This window comes from Ctenocephalides felis, unplaced genomic scaffold (assembly GCF_003426905.1).
Source record: "Ctenocephalides felis isolate EL2017-DRISC unplaced genomic scaffold, ASM342690v1 CF-g0.4_SCAFFOLD_01886, whole genome shotgun sequence".
Taxonomy (NCBI): domain Eukaryota; kingdom Metazoa; phylum Arthropoda; class Insecta; order Siphonaptera; family Pulicidae; genus Ctenocephalides; species Ctenocephalides felis.
This window is the reverse complement of record NW_020538040.1, coordinates 57,477,567-57,493,098: the sequence shown is the minus strand read 5'-3', so window position 1 is coordinate 57,493,098 and position 15,532 is coordinate 57,477,567. Positions and strand designations below refer to the sequence as shown.

The 15,532-nt window shown below is 28.0% G+C and overlaps 4 protein-coding genes across 4 annotated transcripts in view; 1 reads left to right on the top strand and 3 right to left on the bottom strand.

Moving 5' to 3' along the window:
• Window positions 1–7,425: 7,425 nt before the first annotated feature.
• LOC113375139 (interferon-inducible double-stranded RNA-dependent protein kinase activator A homolog) lies at window positions 7,426–8,500 on the bottom strand. Its single transcript, XM_026615088.1, has one exon. It carries the CDS (start codon window positions 8,314–8,316, stop codon window positions 7,426–7,428), a length of 891 nt encoding a protein of 296 aa, XP_026470873.1. The 5' UTR covers window positions 8,317–8,500.
• Window positions 8,501–8,654: 154 nt separating this feature from the next.
• On the top strand, window positions 8,655–12,841 carry LOC113377243. Its single transcript, XM_026617489.1, has 7 exons — window positions 8,655–8,766; window positions 9,508–9,710; window positions 9,786–9,911; window positions 9,975–10,104; window positions 10,180–10,366; window positions 10,731–10,940; window positions 11,112–12,841. The coding sequence occupies exons 2-7, from the start codon at window positions 9,657–9,659 to the stop codon at window positions 12,754–12,756; spliced, it is 2,352 nt and encodes a 783-aa protein (XP_026473274.1). The 5' UTR covers window positions 8,655–8,766; window positions 9,508–9,656; the 3' UTR covers window positions 12,757–12,841.
• A 275-nt stretch (window positions 12,842–13,116) lies between these two features.
• LOC113377972 (protein Simiate-like) lies at window positions 13,117–13,739 on the bottom strand. Its single transcript, XM_026618448.1, has one exon. The coding sequence runs from the start codon at window positions 13,699–13,701 to the stop codon at window positions 13,144–13,146; it is 558 nt and encodes a 185-aa protein (XP_026474233.1). The 5' UTR covers window positions 13,702–13,739; the 3' UTR covers window positions 13,117–13,143.
• The window catches only part of LOC113377973 (COX assembly mitochondrial protein 2 homolog), a 6,485-nt gene continuing 4,656 nt past the window's right edge, over window positions 13,704–15,532 (bottom strand). Inside the window, exons 2-3 of the mRNA XM_026618449.1 lie at window positions 13,954–14,075; window positions 13,704–13,878 (exon numbers count right to left, since the gene is read on the bottom strand). Coding sequence (XP_026474234.1) covers window positions 13,735–13,878; window positions 13,954–14,034 — 225 coding nt within the window. The 5' untranslated portion in view covers window positions 14,035–14,075 and the 3' untranslated portion in view covers window positions 13,704–13,734. The remainder of the gene's footprint in view (window positions 13,879–13,953; window positions 14,076–15,532) is intronic.

The window sequence follows — 15,532 nt, the reverse complement described above, 5'->3', positions numbered from 1 at the left end:
CATCCACATATAATGTATCGAATTAAAATAATTACGAATTAATTATATTCGTTACATAAGTTTCTGATAATTTTTGAAAAAAGTAGAAATTAGAGCATTTTTATTAAATGTTTCAGCATAAAGTTTGCTATTGAAATATAATTAACATTTCACTCTATTATTAATAATAAATATTGATCTTTAATGTAATAATGTGTTACAGAGAACGATTAAGAACGATCTTAATACAATGTAATGTAATATAGCAATATCATTATAATCAGAATCTATTCTAATCGATGACTAGTGGTGCATTGCACTGTCCCCTAAGGCAAATTGCTGGAACTTACCGTACCGTAATTAAACATATATATATATATATATATATATATATATATTGTATGATTCTGAATTTGATGTTGACATTTGTATTAACAAAGTCTACGAACAACACACTATCCAATTGTAATTTTTTAAATCAGTATTTTGTGAAAATATTGTGTAATTACAAGTTTAATATTTATAATACATAGTGTAGTGCATATCCTGATACCATGGATTATTAAAATTTTTCAATTTAACACTAAGATCAACTAATTTCCACTGAATGAAGGATTTTTTTAATGTTTCCAACGCCTTTCATGTATTTACATAAAAATAAAATTAATTCATTCTGTATTGTTAACCCTCCGTCGGTCGGCGTGGTCTCGCCAGACTTTTTTCGACTTCAATTAAAAAAAAAATACTTCTAGTAATCCTATCGACTTGAAATTTCTTGACTTTTCCTAAAATTTCATTAGCTGTCGATCAATGAAAAAATCAGGACGAAAAAATGTACAGAAGGATAATTATAAAGACATTAACTTTTTTATACTTCGAACGGTCGGAAAGGTCTGTCTAGACAACCCATACATTTAGTATGAAATATACGCTTTTTGATATATGTAAACCAGTATTTTGTATTTTTTCATGGTATTTTCTATTCAAACTGCGTTGTATATATTCTTTGCTATGTGTTGTAACATGAATGTTTGTATTTTCATGACGAGAGTTCCTTGAAAACCTACCAAACTTAGCAACAATTATCAACAATTTTTCTGCGTTCGAAATTTTTTTTTTTGGCAAACCTGTAGTGAAATTATATTTTCACTTTGAGTTTTACAGCTCATTTCAAAGGCGACGCACCTCATTTCGTTTTCATTTGTATTTCACATTCATTTCAAAGGCGCCGAAAAAGAATAAATATTGTTTTCCATTGATATAAAACAGAAAAATTAACAAAGCAAGCAACGATTTTTTGATTTTTTTTTATATAATATAATATGTAATATTTTCATTATAAGCAAGCTCAACACATGCAAAAGACGGTAAGAAAAAGAAAAAATCTAAACTATAAATATTTACTACTAATAATCGTTAATATATAAGACACCAAAAACTCATTTATCCCATATAAATGCATGTAAAATGAATGGTGGTCCAGCCAGACCTTTCCGACCGTTCGAAGGTGAAAAAATATCCGACCGACGGAGGGTTAAATATGGTCACAAAAAATAAGATATATTTTACATGTATTTAAGACATTTGAAAAAATATTACTAATTTACGAAATAAGTTATCATCAGAATGGTACTGCTTCCTTTTTTGCCCTTTTTTGCTTCTGGATTTTTAAAGAAACTGCCTGATAGTTGATTTTTTTATTTTCTTCTTCAAGATCTATCGCAAATGTTAGGTAAGATCATCATTGTACAAATTTCAGATCTTCTTAGCATCAGTCATGTTTGAAAAGTAAACATTTACGAATTCGATTTGAACAAAAAGTCATTTATGGATTCTATGCAATAAAAATCTGCTGATAGGTCTTTCCCTCCTCGGTTTTTGAAAATCTACTTTTAAAAATTTTCTCAAGACCTTTGTGGTGTTAATAACGAGATAATTCTAATGTGAATTTTTCTTCAACAAGTATATTTTCACAGCGGGACAAAAACTTTCGAGGTCCATTCTTTGAACCAACTTGAGCAACATATTTTTTATATATTTTATCTACTTTTTGACTACAAATGACAACGGTTAAGTACATTGAATTACGTTTATTGAAACCAAGTGGTAGTAAGGGTTGGCAACTCTAAAAACCTTTTTTTTTATTTTTTGGGTCAATTTTTATTTTTTTTATAATTAGTATATAAAAGACACATAACCCTAAATTTTTACCCTCTTACCACAAACCCGTATTTTATAATAATTACTATAGTAATTACACCATTTTTCATCTCGATTTCTGTCATGAAACGTTTTTGGCTGAAATTCGACTGAGATTTTTTGAGCTTATAAAAAAGTTCAATTTTACATAAAAAAATTAATTCCATCAGGGGTTTGGATAACTCTAACAATTATTGTTTGGTGTATTGGATTCATTTTCTTATTTTTTTTTAAATGTAAGTTTAAAAAATGCATGCAATCCTCAGTTTTCACCTTCCATCATTTTTAACCTGATCGATATCTGGTCAATTATCGTCATGTTTTATGGAGGGGGGGGGGGGGTAACTAAATTTTGATTCATTTTTTTTAAAGTTAATGAAAAAGCTTATTTTTTTCAAAAAACATTTTATTTTTTTATGGATTGATCACCTCTAAAATACATTTGAATTTTGTGATCAACCCGTATGCACTATTTTCTCTATGTTTTACTAGGCATATATTTAATTATACTTATATAATAAAAATATAAGTATAATATATAATAAAAATATAAGTATAATATATAATAAAAATATAAGTATAATATATAATATAAAATTTTTCTATAATGATGTACTTCATCTAAACGGTTATTCGGAATTCAATAAATCTTTTCAGAGTTTGTCGAGGGAAATTTTCAACATGTGGGGAATTATAAAACTATAGTAATATTGAAGGAATAAATAGAAAAAAATGCAAAAAACAACATATCATTGTTTAACATCGAAAATATTTCGGCACATGAGAACTGTCATCTGCCAAAAATATCGATTCACTTGAAATTTGAATTTAGTTAGTTATTTATTTAGAAATTTTAATTTAGAGCACAGATAATATTAGTATATAATATCCATATTCATGATTATAATTAAGAAAAAATTAATAACTACAATTTTATTGCCGAAAACTAGTTGAAATGTGCTAGAAATTAAAATAATATAAGATACAATATAGGTTTGGCAGTAGAAAATATATAATTTAGTTTAATAAATAACACAATACGTCCAAAATTGCAAATTCATTATTTTCTCAAACATATGCAAGATGTATTTTACTAAATTAAATTATTTTTTACTACAATTTATTTTACTTTACTAAATTATTAACTTCCCGTAGGGTAAGTTATTGTAATGGGCCGAAAATCGGAATTGAAAATTTTTACATTTCTCGACGTTTTGAAGGTTTCTGAACGTTTTGGCATACCTCAGAAAAAATGGATGTGTGTGTGTGTGTGTGTATGTGTGTGTGTGTGTATGTATGTATGGATACAAATTTCCAGTCACGTTTTCGGGCGCACGGATCAACCGATTTGAATGGTTCAAAAAACATTCGATACCTATCGATCGGGAAAAGAGCTGATTAGTTTTTGGCAAAGGCAGGTCCAGCCGTTTCGGGGATACGGAGCAAAGAGTGCAGAAAATAGAAATCGACTTTTTGAGAGAACGGAGTATCCGATTTGAATGATCTAAAAAACATTCAATTAGTAATGATTGGGAGAAGTGTTTATTAGTTTTTGGCAAAGGTAGGTCCAGCCATTTCGAAGATACGGAGCTAAATATGTAAAAAATGGCAGTTTTTGAGAGAACTAAGCGTCCGATTTGAATGATTCAAAGAACATTCTGCTTGTCTTAACAAAATAATTGATTTTGGAAAAAAAAAATTTGTTTCGTTTTTTTTTTTTTTTTAATTTTTTGTATATCGAAAATAATTCAGATTTTATTTTTAATTCTGACTATAGTTCTAATATACTTTAAACAAATAATTTCAACTTTGCAATTCAGTTTATAAAATACTCATAAATATTAGACAATGTCACAATATTTATAATAATTTATTTGAAAACATTCAGTGTTCCTCGAACATTTCGTTACGGTACGGGAAGTTCCAGCAATTTGCCTGAAGGCACGATGCCACCCACCCCACTAGTTTAAATACAAAAGAATATTTATTAAAAAAATGATTTAGAATTTTGTTTTATGTGTTAAAAATTCATTTGTTTGGCATTGGATATGAAATATTTAGCAAGTTCATGATTTTAGATTGAACAGTGTCATTTGAACTAGATTTTACAAATTAATTCACCTAAGATTTTAACTAAAGTAATAATGTTTATTAAATTATTAGTAAGCAAAATGTAATTTGAGAATTGTAATTGTGAAAAAGCAACTAATATAGGGTACACGGTTATAAAAATTATAGATTATTATACATTATTGAAACAATGATATTGGTTGTAATTAACAAAGGTGATATTGTTCTTTTACCGTAGATACTATAAGTATATTTATTCTTTCTGAATTTCTTATACTGATAAATAAACTGCAGGTTCCAATACGTATATAGCTTATGCTAAGACGATAAATAGAAAGACATTAAATAGAATATTAAAAAGTATAGGTAATATAGTATAAGTAATTAATATAGAATATTAAAAAATTTGGAACTTAAATTGTAGACGCAGGTACAGGACAACGTCTGTCGGATCATCTAGTATATTTTTTGGTTGTAAAATGGTTAAAAATGAAATTATTTTTTTTAGTTGCTAAGGTATTCTAAAACGTAACATTTTATCATAGCAGATGGTTGCAATTATGTTTGAAAGTATTTCTATTTTTGAATAGCAAAAGTGTCTTTACCGTGTTTTCCGAAAATATGGGGAGAAGTGGACCACCCAAATTTTTATATGAAAAAATGCTGATAATTGCTTCAAATTCTTACCCTGAGGATTTTCAAATACGCTGATTACGTATCCGTTTACAAAATTTACAAAATTCAAAATCGTTGACACGAAATAAAGGGTAGAAATTAACTTCAGTTAAAAGAAAACATTGACTTCAGTAAAAATGTTATTTATCATTTTACCCTATATTTATATTTACTTTGAAATGATATATATAGGGTAGAGCGGGGTTATGATGCATTTAATAGGGCTCTACAATCAATCACAAAAGATACGAGCGCTATTTTCTATCTTAACTATTATATATTTAGATGTAACAGAATCGCATTCTTGTTTACATTTTTATCTATAATCTATATGCATAACACAGCAACGCGTGATCGGGTACAGGCAGTGGTGGTGTCGAGCCGGAACGCGCCGGAACGTCGTTCCGGCAAATCATTTTTGGGCCCGAACGCGTTTCGGCAAAATAAAAATTTAACTAGTGGGGTGTACGGCATCGTGCTTTAAAATAAATTGCTGGAACTTCCCGTACCGTAACGAAATGTTCGAAGGATATTAAATGTTTTCAAATAGATTATTATAAATATTGTAACATTGTCTAATATTTATAAGAATTATATAAACTGAATTTCAAAGTTGAAATTATTTATTTAAAGTATACTAGAACTATAGTCAGAATCAAAAATAAAATCTTAATTATTTTCGAAATACAAAAAAATTAAAAAAAAAGATTTAAAAAAATGAGACAAAAATGAATTATTTTGTTAAAACAAGCAGAAATTCTTTGAATCATTTAAATCGGACGCTTAGTTCTCTCAAAAACTGCCATTTTTTGTACATTTAGCTCTGTATCTTTGAAATGGCTGGGCCTGCCTTTGCCAGAAACTAATAACCACATCTCCCAATCATCACTATAGTTAATGAAATTGAATGTTTCTTAGATCATTCAAATCGGATGCTCCGTTCCCTCAAAAACTCGATTTCTATTTTCTGCACTCTTTGCTCTTTATCTCCGTAACTACTGGACCTGCCTTTGCCAAAAACTAATCAGCACATCTCCCCGTCAACAGGAATCGAATGTTTTTTGAACTATTCAAATCGGTTAATCCGGGCGAAAAAATGCGGACACACGAAACACACACACACATCCATTTTTTCTGAGGTATGCCAAAATGCTCAGAAACCTTCAAAACGTCGAGAAATGCAAAAATTTTCAATTTCGATTTTTAGACGATTACTATAACTTACCCTACGGGAAGTTAAAAAATCGCTACATACAGAAAATGATTTAATAAGTGATTTTTATAAATTATAATTCAACTAATTTTTATTAAATGTTCCTATTATTGTAATAAACATACAAATATGTGCACAAAATGGACTTTGTAATAATTTTAGCGTTCCGGCGAAAAAAATATTAGCACAACACCACTGGGTACAGGTAGTTTTTTTTTGTCATTTCAATTCTTTTGAAAATTTTGAACAAATTCGATTTCTTTGAAAATTTTGAATATTTCAAAATTTATTGTAATTTTTCAACAAATTGATTTTTATAAAAATTTAAATTTTTTGGTAATGTTTGAAAAATTCGAATTTAAAAAAAATTAAAATTCTTAGTACAGAACCGAAAAAAAATTACACAAATTTAAATAGAATATTGAATAATGAATTAGTATATAATTTTTACTTTTTTGAAATTACACTGAAGATGAGGCATACCATGTTCTCGAAACGTCTGTAATTAAGTGTGTGTAAAATGTCTGTAATAAAGTGTGTAAAAATCTGTGTGTTTGTTATTCATATTTAACATTTAATATTCGTTCGACTCATATCACAAAATTCTATATATATATATATATATATATATATATATATATATATATATGCACTACCCTTAATTTTGGAGAACATTATTAAATCTATTAGTTCGAGCATTCTTGATTGGCATTTTAAGTAGGTATTTTGTATGCTTAAGTTTGTTCCAGCAAGAATTACATAAATATATATTTATTATATACAAAGTTTCAAACATACCAGATTATTCTTTATGAAATTTCATATAACCCTTCATTAGTAGTAATCAGTAATATTCCTCCCCTTGTCAAAATAACTGCAAAAAATATATAACTAGTAGAAAATATATTCCATATTTTGTAATAAAATACATAATTTTGTTATTAATAAAATAATAAATATGAATTATGTCCTTGCAAGGACATTCAAATTGTATTGAACATAAAAGTCAATACATACATAAAGGTAACTCATAACCATGGTTATATACTTTATATTCAATTATACTTTTATTATATTTTTATTATGCTTTTATTTTTATTTTATTATACTTTTATATCCAATACAACTTGAATAAAAGAACTTTAAGCAATGAAAAACACTGATAATGATTTTTAAAAAAATTCAATGATTTTATTTCTAAATAAATTTTCTTTTAATAACTACATTTTAGAAAAACTTAGTAGGTAATGATGTAGTGAAGTTGATTAATGAACAAAATACAAAACCAATCATTCCAAAAATGTACTTAAATATAAATTTGTCTTACAATAAAGATCTTCTAACGTAAATTCTGAAATATGAATTTCAGGTTCCAGTCTGAGCGTAGAAAACAAAAACAACACTCTATCATCTACAGTTGGAAGTTCAAGTATTTCAAATTTGAGCTCTAAAGCGTCGAAAGCCCTTTTAACTCTTTCTTCGTGACTTAACAAATCATTATTAAGTATATTCCGAGCTTCTACACATTTATCATTGTCATAATTTTGAAATGGACTATCATACTCTGAAAAACGGTTGGTCAATATGATCTTTTCTTGCTTTTGCTCTAAGACTTTATTCACATCACTCTGAGAAAGAGATACCACTTCTTTGCCATCTATTTCATCATCATCTATTGCTCGTAATAGCTCAAGCATGTTGGAAGCAGACAATTGTTTAGCAGCTTTCTTTGTTGTAGCTGTGGCTTTTTGCTTGAGTGAAGCAATTCTACACATCATAGTAAACTGTCTTGCATGAGGAGGGCCTATATCCTGAATTAATTCATATTCTGGAATTGGTAGTTTTCGCTCTTCACAGAGCTCTGCCAGATGTCTGATGGCATCAGAAACAACAAATCGTGGCACAGGTTCCAAATCTGAAATATTAGGGGAGGTGTCATCACACAAATTCAACTGAGAAAGTTTTTCTAATGCTTTTCTTGCAGAATCATGTTTAGCTTCCTTTTTCGATCGTCCAGTACCAACAGATGACACCGTCATATCCTTGATAAACACATTGACCTGATACTTAAATACTGGCTTCATTAAGCTAGATCCATCGTGAATCAAATTGAACAATGGGAGAGTCCCGTTGGCAACACAAAGTTCTTGCAGAATCGTTATAGGTGTTTTTTCGTTCATTGCAAAAAAAAATGATAAGCATAAATAATTAAATTACAATAGCAAACAGAAGTGCCACTTTGGTATGATATGATGAAAAAGATGTACAATTATAAAGGTTAAATGTTTTTTTTATATTCGATATACTATATTCTTATATCGCGTAGGTTAAATCCGTTTCAAAAGTAACTTAAAATAACAACAAATCCACAGTACATCAAAATTGAAAAATGATTTAACAAGTGCTCTCAAATTACTAACCATAGATAAATAAGTATAACCAACAAATGCGCGCAACTTTACTGCCAACACTAGCTATTAACGAAGTTGTCTCGAACTTCATGTCTATTTAGATTCTACTTCTATCTGTCAAGTTTATTGTGTTTTTATTTGCATTTACCACACAACTGAAATAGTGATGTGTTCAAACTTATGAATAAATAAGCCATATTCTAATAGTGTCTAATATTGGTAAGTAAAATTACATTACAATTAATATTGTTTTTTTTTTAATCTTAAATATTCCAATATTGTAGTTATAGACAAGTTATAGTTCATATAAAGGACCAGATTTTATTTAATAACCAACCTATCAAACTGAACTGTATCGAGTGTTATAAACGAATGATTTTATCAAAAACCAAATTGATGTGTTGTGGTGCCCTTAATTTTGATATTCAGCTACTTCATCAATGCTTATTTCTTTTATCCTTGATATATATATATATATATATATATATATATATATAATATGAGATTTAATCTTCAGGACAATACATCAATTAAAAACTTGTAGAAACTTATAACATTTTTATTGATTAAAAATATTATACGTAAGCACCCGCTCATCCGAGGCTCATCCAAGAATCTTGGATGGAGAATGGAACTCTTGGATGAGCCTCGTATGAGCGGGTGCTTACGTATAATATTTTATTTTATTTATTAATTATTTTTTATTCCGTATAAAAAAGAAATTACTGACATTTGGTGCTTGTTTCCAATTTACAAGTTGTTGTTAATATGTGTAAGTGCTAATCTAAGAATTTCAAAACCACTGATGACATAGAATTTTACGTTGAAACATGGAAAAAAAAGATATATATATATATATATATATATATATATATATATATATATAAATCAGCTACTGTTTTTCTGTAAGAAAGAAATTAAACATATATTGTTCTAATTTTTATTATTCTAATTATTCAGGTTAGAAAAAGAATTGCTTGTGCGCCATATTATATGAGATATCTTATTATTGTTATTTCGTTATTCACTCGAATGGTACAGGTGGTGCCAAATCAACATAGTGAATAGAATAGGATAAATGTAATTACTGTTAAGCAGTAGTTCTCAGTATGAAAAACCCGGTTTTCGCAAACGTGTATGTAGATTACTGGGACGATCATGAGGTAATCTGTTTTTTGGCCTTTTTTTATTCAAACTTTTGTTGTCTAATCTACATGAAATATTTTATACAATTTCAGGTATCAGATTGCATCCATTTCTTGACTAAAGTTTTTCCTTTTATGAGCAATAAATTGAATAATAATTGGAAATGCCCCATATATTCTTCAAGATTGAATATAGTATTTTTATCAAAATTCACAGATGTATGTTAGAATTATAAACAAAATTATTCATTCTTATGTGATTTATGCTGAATATTGTTTCAGGTAAACAGAGAACTACTATTGCCATTAAATTTTAATAAAAAAACAGATATATCTCGAGGAAATATTAAATTCACTGCCACTGCAATCAATTCAAAACAATTTACGGGGCATGTTATTTATCATTTTGAATGTAAGTACTATTATTGGTGTGTATAATTATTAAGAACAACTGTGATATTTTTGAAAATTTATTTTTATTACTTAGGTATGAGAAAACGTTATATGTATTTTGGCAATACCTGCCTTTCTCCTGTTCTATTGAGAGATCTAGAAATTTTATTCAAAGATAATATAATAGACATTCTGTATCTAGATTCAACATATCTTCAAGTATCTCAATATTTTTCTTTGGAAAGTGCAACTAGAGAAATCATTAAATTATTGGGGTGTAGGTAGGTTACATCTCATTTGCATGAGTAAAATATATATCTAGTGCATGCTGCTGGCCAAAAAATATTTGTTATTTTACAACAAGCAGTATGCACAATTTTCATGAAAGCTGTAAGCTGAATAATTAAATAAATAGTGGTGAAACTTCTGGCTTATAATATTTTGGTTCCAGTTTTATCATTTGCTTAGTTTCTTCTTTCATCAGACTTGTAGATAACAATAAAGTTGATATTTTCTTTACTACTTCACACATTTGATTTTCAATTTATGGATTCTGTTAAAATAAGTGATTCTTATGTTGTGACATAATATATCTACTATTCAATTCATTTAACTTGAGAAGTTAATTAATTAAGTCTTTTTCAGTAACAATAATATAATAATGGCTTTGCGACCTTTAGAGATGGAAGACTTATTGGTAAATATTGCATCGAAAGGCTATTCTGTACATATTGGACCAAGGCGTCTACAATTATTAGAACTGCAAGGTGCAAATGTTTTTTTCACCAGCTCAAAAGATGTTAATTTGAGAATTGTTGATAAAGAACATTGTGAAGACATTGATAGATGTTACAGGTATTTGCCCTAAAAATGTAGTTGGTTGCATTACTTATTGTGCATTATTCAACATTGTTTTATCATTCTTGTGAAAATCAGAAATAAATTTTGTTTGAATGCTAGATATTATGCTATCAATCTGCTGAAGAACCTCTTTATACAAAAGTTACTTAGTAATTATTATTTCAGACGCAGTATAGAAAAGAAGATTCTAACAATTATTCCATCAGCACTTTATACAATAAATGAGGCAGAAGAATTGAAAAAGGTTGGAGTCCAAATTATATGTTATGCTGATGCCATTACTTCAACAGATTTTCGCAACTTATTGAAGGTAATCAAGATTAAGCAATTAGTCGGCATTGATGAAAAATGTGACCAAATCTTTCTCAATAATTTTTTGAAATGCACTTTATCAAGCATCAGTTCAAACAACTTATTTATGCCCTCAATGAATGCTGGCACAGATTTTGAAGATAGAGAGGAAAAAGATCATTCTTTGGCACCAAATGATGTTCAATATAATAGTGAAAATTTTAATAATAGTATATCTTCACCATCTGAAATGTTTATTCCACAAGTGCCATTAAAAAAGACATTATTTTCAAAGAACAAAAATATTGATCACTTATATACCAATACACAAGATGCATTTATACCTTTGGCTTCTAGTTCACAAAGACTTTCAGATTCAATCCGTACCGGTGATGTGCATGTGGATGGTAGTGAATTATTAGCACCATCTGCACCATCATCAATATCAAAGCCATTGGGGAATATAGTTACATCACAAAATAACATGAACAGATTTGTAAAGGATTATGTGAATGATGTGCGCAACCATAAAAATAAATTGAATAGGTTACATCTGGTGAATCTGTTTGCCGGAAATTCAATGAATCGTACAGCTAGCATATCAAAAAGTAAGCATCTGGTAGAAAAATGTGTCCAAACAGATGCAATGATTGAAGATACGCATTTTACTAAAGATGAACTAAATGGTGATACAAATAAATTCAATAACCAAGAGAGTCTTTTGAATTATCATAAGAAAAACGCAGAATACAGTAAATTAGATGGGTCTCTTATAGATATAGTTATTTCAAGCACAGAGTCTGAATCCAGTAGCGAAGAAAGTGTAATACAAAATATATCAACAGAACTTATTATGGTACATGAGGCATCCCATGTAACAACTTCTTCAAATAAATTACAAGAAAGTATGACGATATCCAAAGATGTTTCTCATACAAATAAAGATATATTGGAAACAGAAAATGCAATGATTGAAAATGAACATTCTACTAAAGCTAAACTAAATGGCAAAAAAAATAAATTAAATAATCAAAACCCATTAAAATGTCACAAGCAAAATGCAGACGACAGTAAATTAGATGGGTCTCTTATGGACATAGTTATATCATGTTCAGAGCCTGAATCTAGTAGTGACGAAAGCATAATACCAAATATATCAACAGAACTTATTATGGTACATGAAACGTTTCATGCTAAAACTTCTTCAAATAAATTACAAGATAATATGTCAATAGTCAAAGATATTTCGGAAATAGAAAATGTTCAAGATACGTTTTCTGACTCAGATATCAGTTCTCAAAGTGAACAGTCTTATTTTTCAAGAATTTCAGAAATTAATGAAGAATTGTTCACTATAAATCAATTAGATGAACTTGAACTTATGTCAGAAGCTGGTACAAAAAACGCACCCAGAATTAGCTCGCAAAATATATCAGTGTGTAATTCTGATGATCATGATAGTTTTGCTAGTATGGAGGATGATATAGATTTATCAGACATATCTCTTATTTATTCCTGACATATTAATTAAACCTTCAGAAATATGAACCTTTTTTATTTTCATATATTTTGTTTGCATTACTTCAGGTATCTTTAAATACATGTGCGAGCAAAAATGTGATAGAGTACAAATAAGTTAAAATATTATAACATGTATTAATTTGTAAATTTTGTTAATATATTTTCTTATAAAGTCTGGATATTGTATTAATATATAAGTGGAATTTCTGTGTATATATTTATTTCCTAAATTTTACTTCATATATAAATGAAATAAATTTGTGAACATAAAAATTACAAAAAATGACTGCAAATATGAAGCAAATTAAGAAAATATGGTAGATTATATGTATATATGAATGGAAGTAACATCAACAAACTATTTTGAAACATTTTATTTATATTTTCAATCAGACAAAACTGAATTAAAGTTATTCTTCTCATATTGTTCTTTTGTTAAATATTTGTTCTTCCACATATCTATTTGGGTAATATTGGGTAAAGTGATTGCCAAGAATCCTTCAGCGCAAGGTGCACGTAAAAATAAAGATGGATCTTGTAAAATGTTTTCATTAACCTCTATTAATTTGCCTTTAATATAACTTTTTACTTTATATACATATTCATCTTCACAAATAATCTTGCAAATTATAGAGTTCTCTTGTAAATATTGTCCGCCTTTCTTACCTTTGCCAGATATTTTATTTTTTGTTCGATCTACATTGCCAATCACATAATCGATTTTCAGAATTTTTCTCTTAAATACAGGATGTGATGGTGCTAAAGTAATGATACATATACGATTTGTGTGAAACAGCAAAAGATGATCTTCTTTTCCTCCTTTGTCATCCACAATATATCTTTCAGTATAATATCTTTCAGTAACATTCGGGAACGGATTTTGCAATTCTATAGAATCTTCTATTTTTGGAATATCTAATGTACTTTCATCATGGCTCTCCATGATTTGACTATCTCGATGTATAACCCAACAATATTATTGTGAAGTTGTATTACGCTTGTATCTTAAGTCAGAAGACTCTTTATTTTTCTTGCGTTTTGCTTCGCGATCTCTTCGAAGGCACTTCACTAATTCTCTATCAATATCGTTACAAGCTCCCAAAAATTTCATAAACGCGTTCTAAGATTTATACATTCACTTTATATTATGTAAAACAATATAACGCTAAAAAAATTACTGTTTCAAATTACATACCTCTTGCCGGCAATTTTGTAATCGCTTAATAATCGCATTGCATTCATCTGAATGTAAGTGTGCGGATAAATCGGAATGCATTCTATATTAGAGTCAATAATTTTTTTTTATTACTAAAAGTCCTAAGATACACATTACGTAATAAATATTGTTATACTGAGTGTCATATAACCCTAGCCTAGAACGCTTTGAACGTAGTTAGGTTATAATTTGTCAAACACAAGATTATTGCTACCAAATGCTACCATAGATAAGGAAAGAGATTTGAAGAGTCTGTACATAGATAAACAGATAAACAAGTTTACTTATCGAAACGTCCGAATCATAGATAAAAGAAGAGTATATAGATCGCTCTCTCGGGCCATATTTCGTTGCCACATTCCTGTGTTAGTTGAAGCCCCGCGCTACAGATGGCACTAGTCGCCTGAACGGGTGCGTATAAAAAATACTATAGAAATGAACCAAAATTATATGGACCGTTTTAATTCAAATTTAAAAAAAGAAAAATTGAAAAAAAAAAAAATTTTGAAGCATTTATTTTTCACAAAAACATTCTACATTTATCTACATAGTTCTCTTTATAAACAATGCACACATAGCATAAAAATGTACATAAATATACACATTATCCACAATGTATATATATATATATATATATATATATATAGATATATAACATTATAAATGATTATAATAGATGGTAGTAAGCTGTAAAAACTATGTGCGAAAAGCATAAAAATGTACTTAAATGTACACGCTATCCACAATGTATATATAATATATCAAAGATATATAGATAGATATATAATACATATATTATATATATATATATATATATATACATATATATATAGATATATATATATATATGTGTGTGTAATATCATTTTAGCATATCAGCCTTTCAAGCTGAGCACAAAAAGAATAGAAATGTACATGAATGTATATTTAATTATATATATATACATATACATATATAACCACAATTCTTTGATTGATATTGATTCAGATCAATATATAACCAATATATATATATATATATATATATATATTAGATATAAATATATATATATATTTACATATATATTATTTTGATTAACATTAAGTTACATAATATCTATGATGTACAGTCTCTATTTGGGAATCTTTTCTGCGCTATTGTTAATGTGCATTCAAATGTTTGTTCAAAATGTCATTATTATCATTGTCTTAAAGAAAAACAACAATCATTGATATATTAAACAGTACTTAATAGTTTTCTTATAGCATCTACAATAATACATTTTAGAGTAAAGCTATTGACATCTCTTTCAGAATAGTCAAATGCAATAAGCAAGTGCCACTTAAGGGTGTTTTACCTTTGCTTTTTAGATTTTATCATTAATCATGATTATACTTTGCCTGTCATTGACAGTCCTGAAATCTATACAATGTGATCCCTTTATCATCATTAAACAACACAGATAATAATATTTCTTGTAATATCAAAATGAAATTATTTAATACTTAAAAAACTTTTCCTGTGACATAGCCAAACCTAATTAACCTTTGCACTAGCTAGAATTCACCATTAATGAGAA

What these genes read in the sequence shown, in the direction of transcription:
- LOC113377972 (XM_026618448.1), bottom strand. Translation starts at nt 13,701, where the DNA reads ATGGAGAGCCATGATGAAAGTACATTAGATATTCCAAAAATAGAAGAT.
- LOC113375139 (XM_026615088.1), bottom strand. Translation starts at nt 8,316, where the DNA reads ATGAACGAAAAAACACCTATAACGATTCTGCAAGAACTTTGTGTTGCC.
- LOC113377243 (XM_026617489.1), top strand. Translation starts at nt 9,657, where the DNA reads ATGAAAAACCCGGTTTTCGCAAACGTGTATGTAGATTACTGGGACGAT. An exon ending in TTTTATCAAAATTCACAGAT is followed by an intron (nt 9,912 to 9,974) that starts GTATGTTAGAAT and finishes ATATTGTTTCAG; the next exon opens with GTAAACAGAGAACTACTATT. An exon ending in GACATTGATAGATGTTACAG is followed by an intron (nt 10,941 to 11,111) that starts GTATTTGCCCTA and finishes TTATTATTTCAG; the next exon opens with ACGCAGTATAGAAAAGAAGA.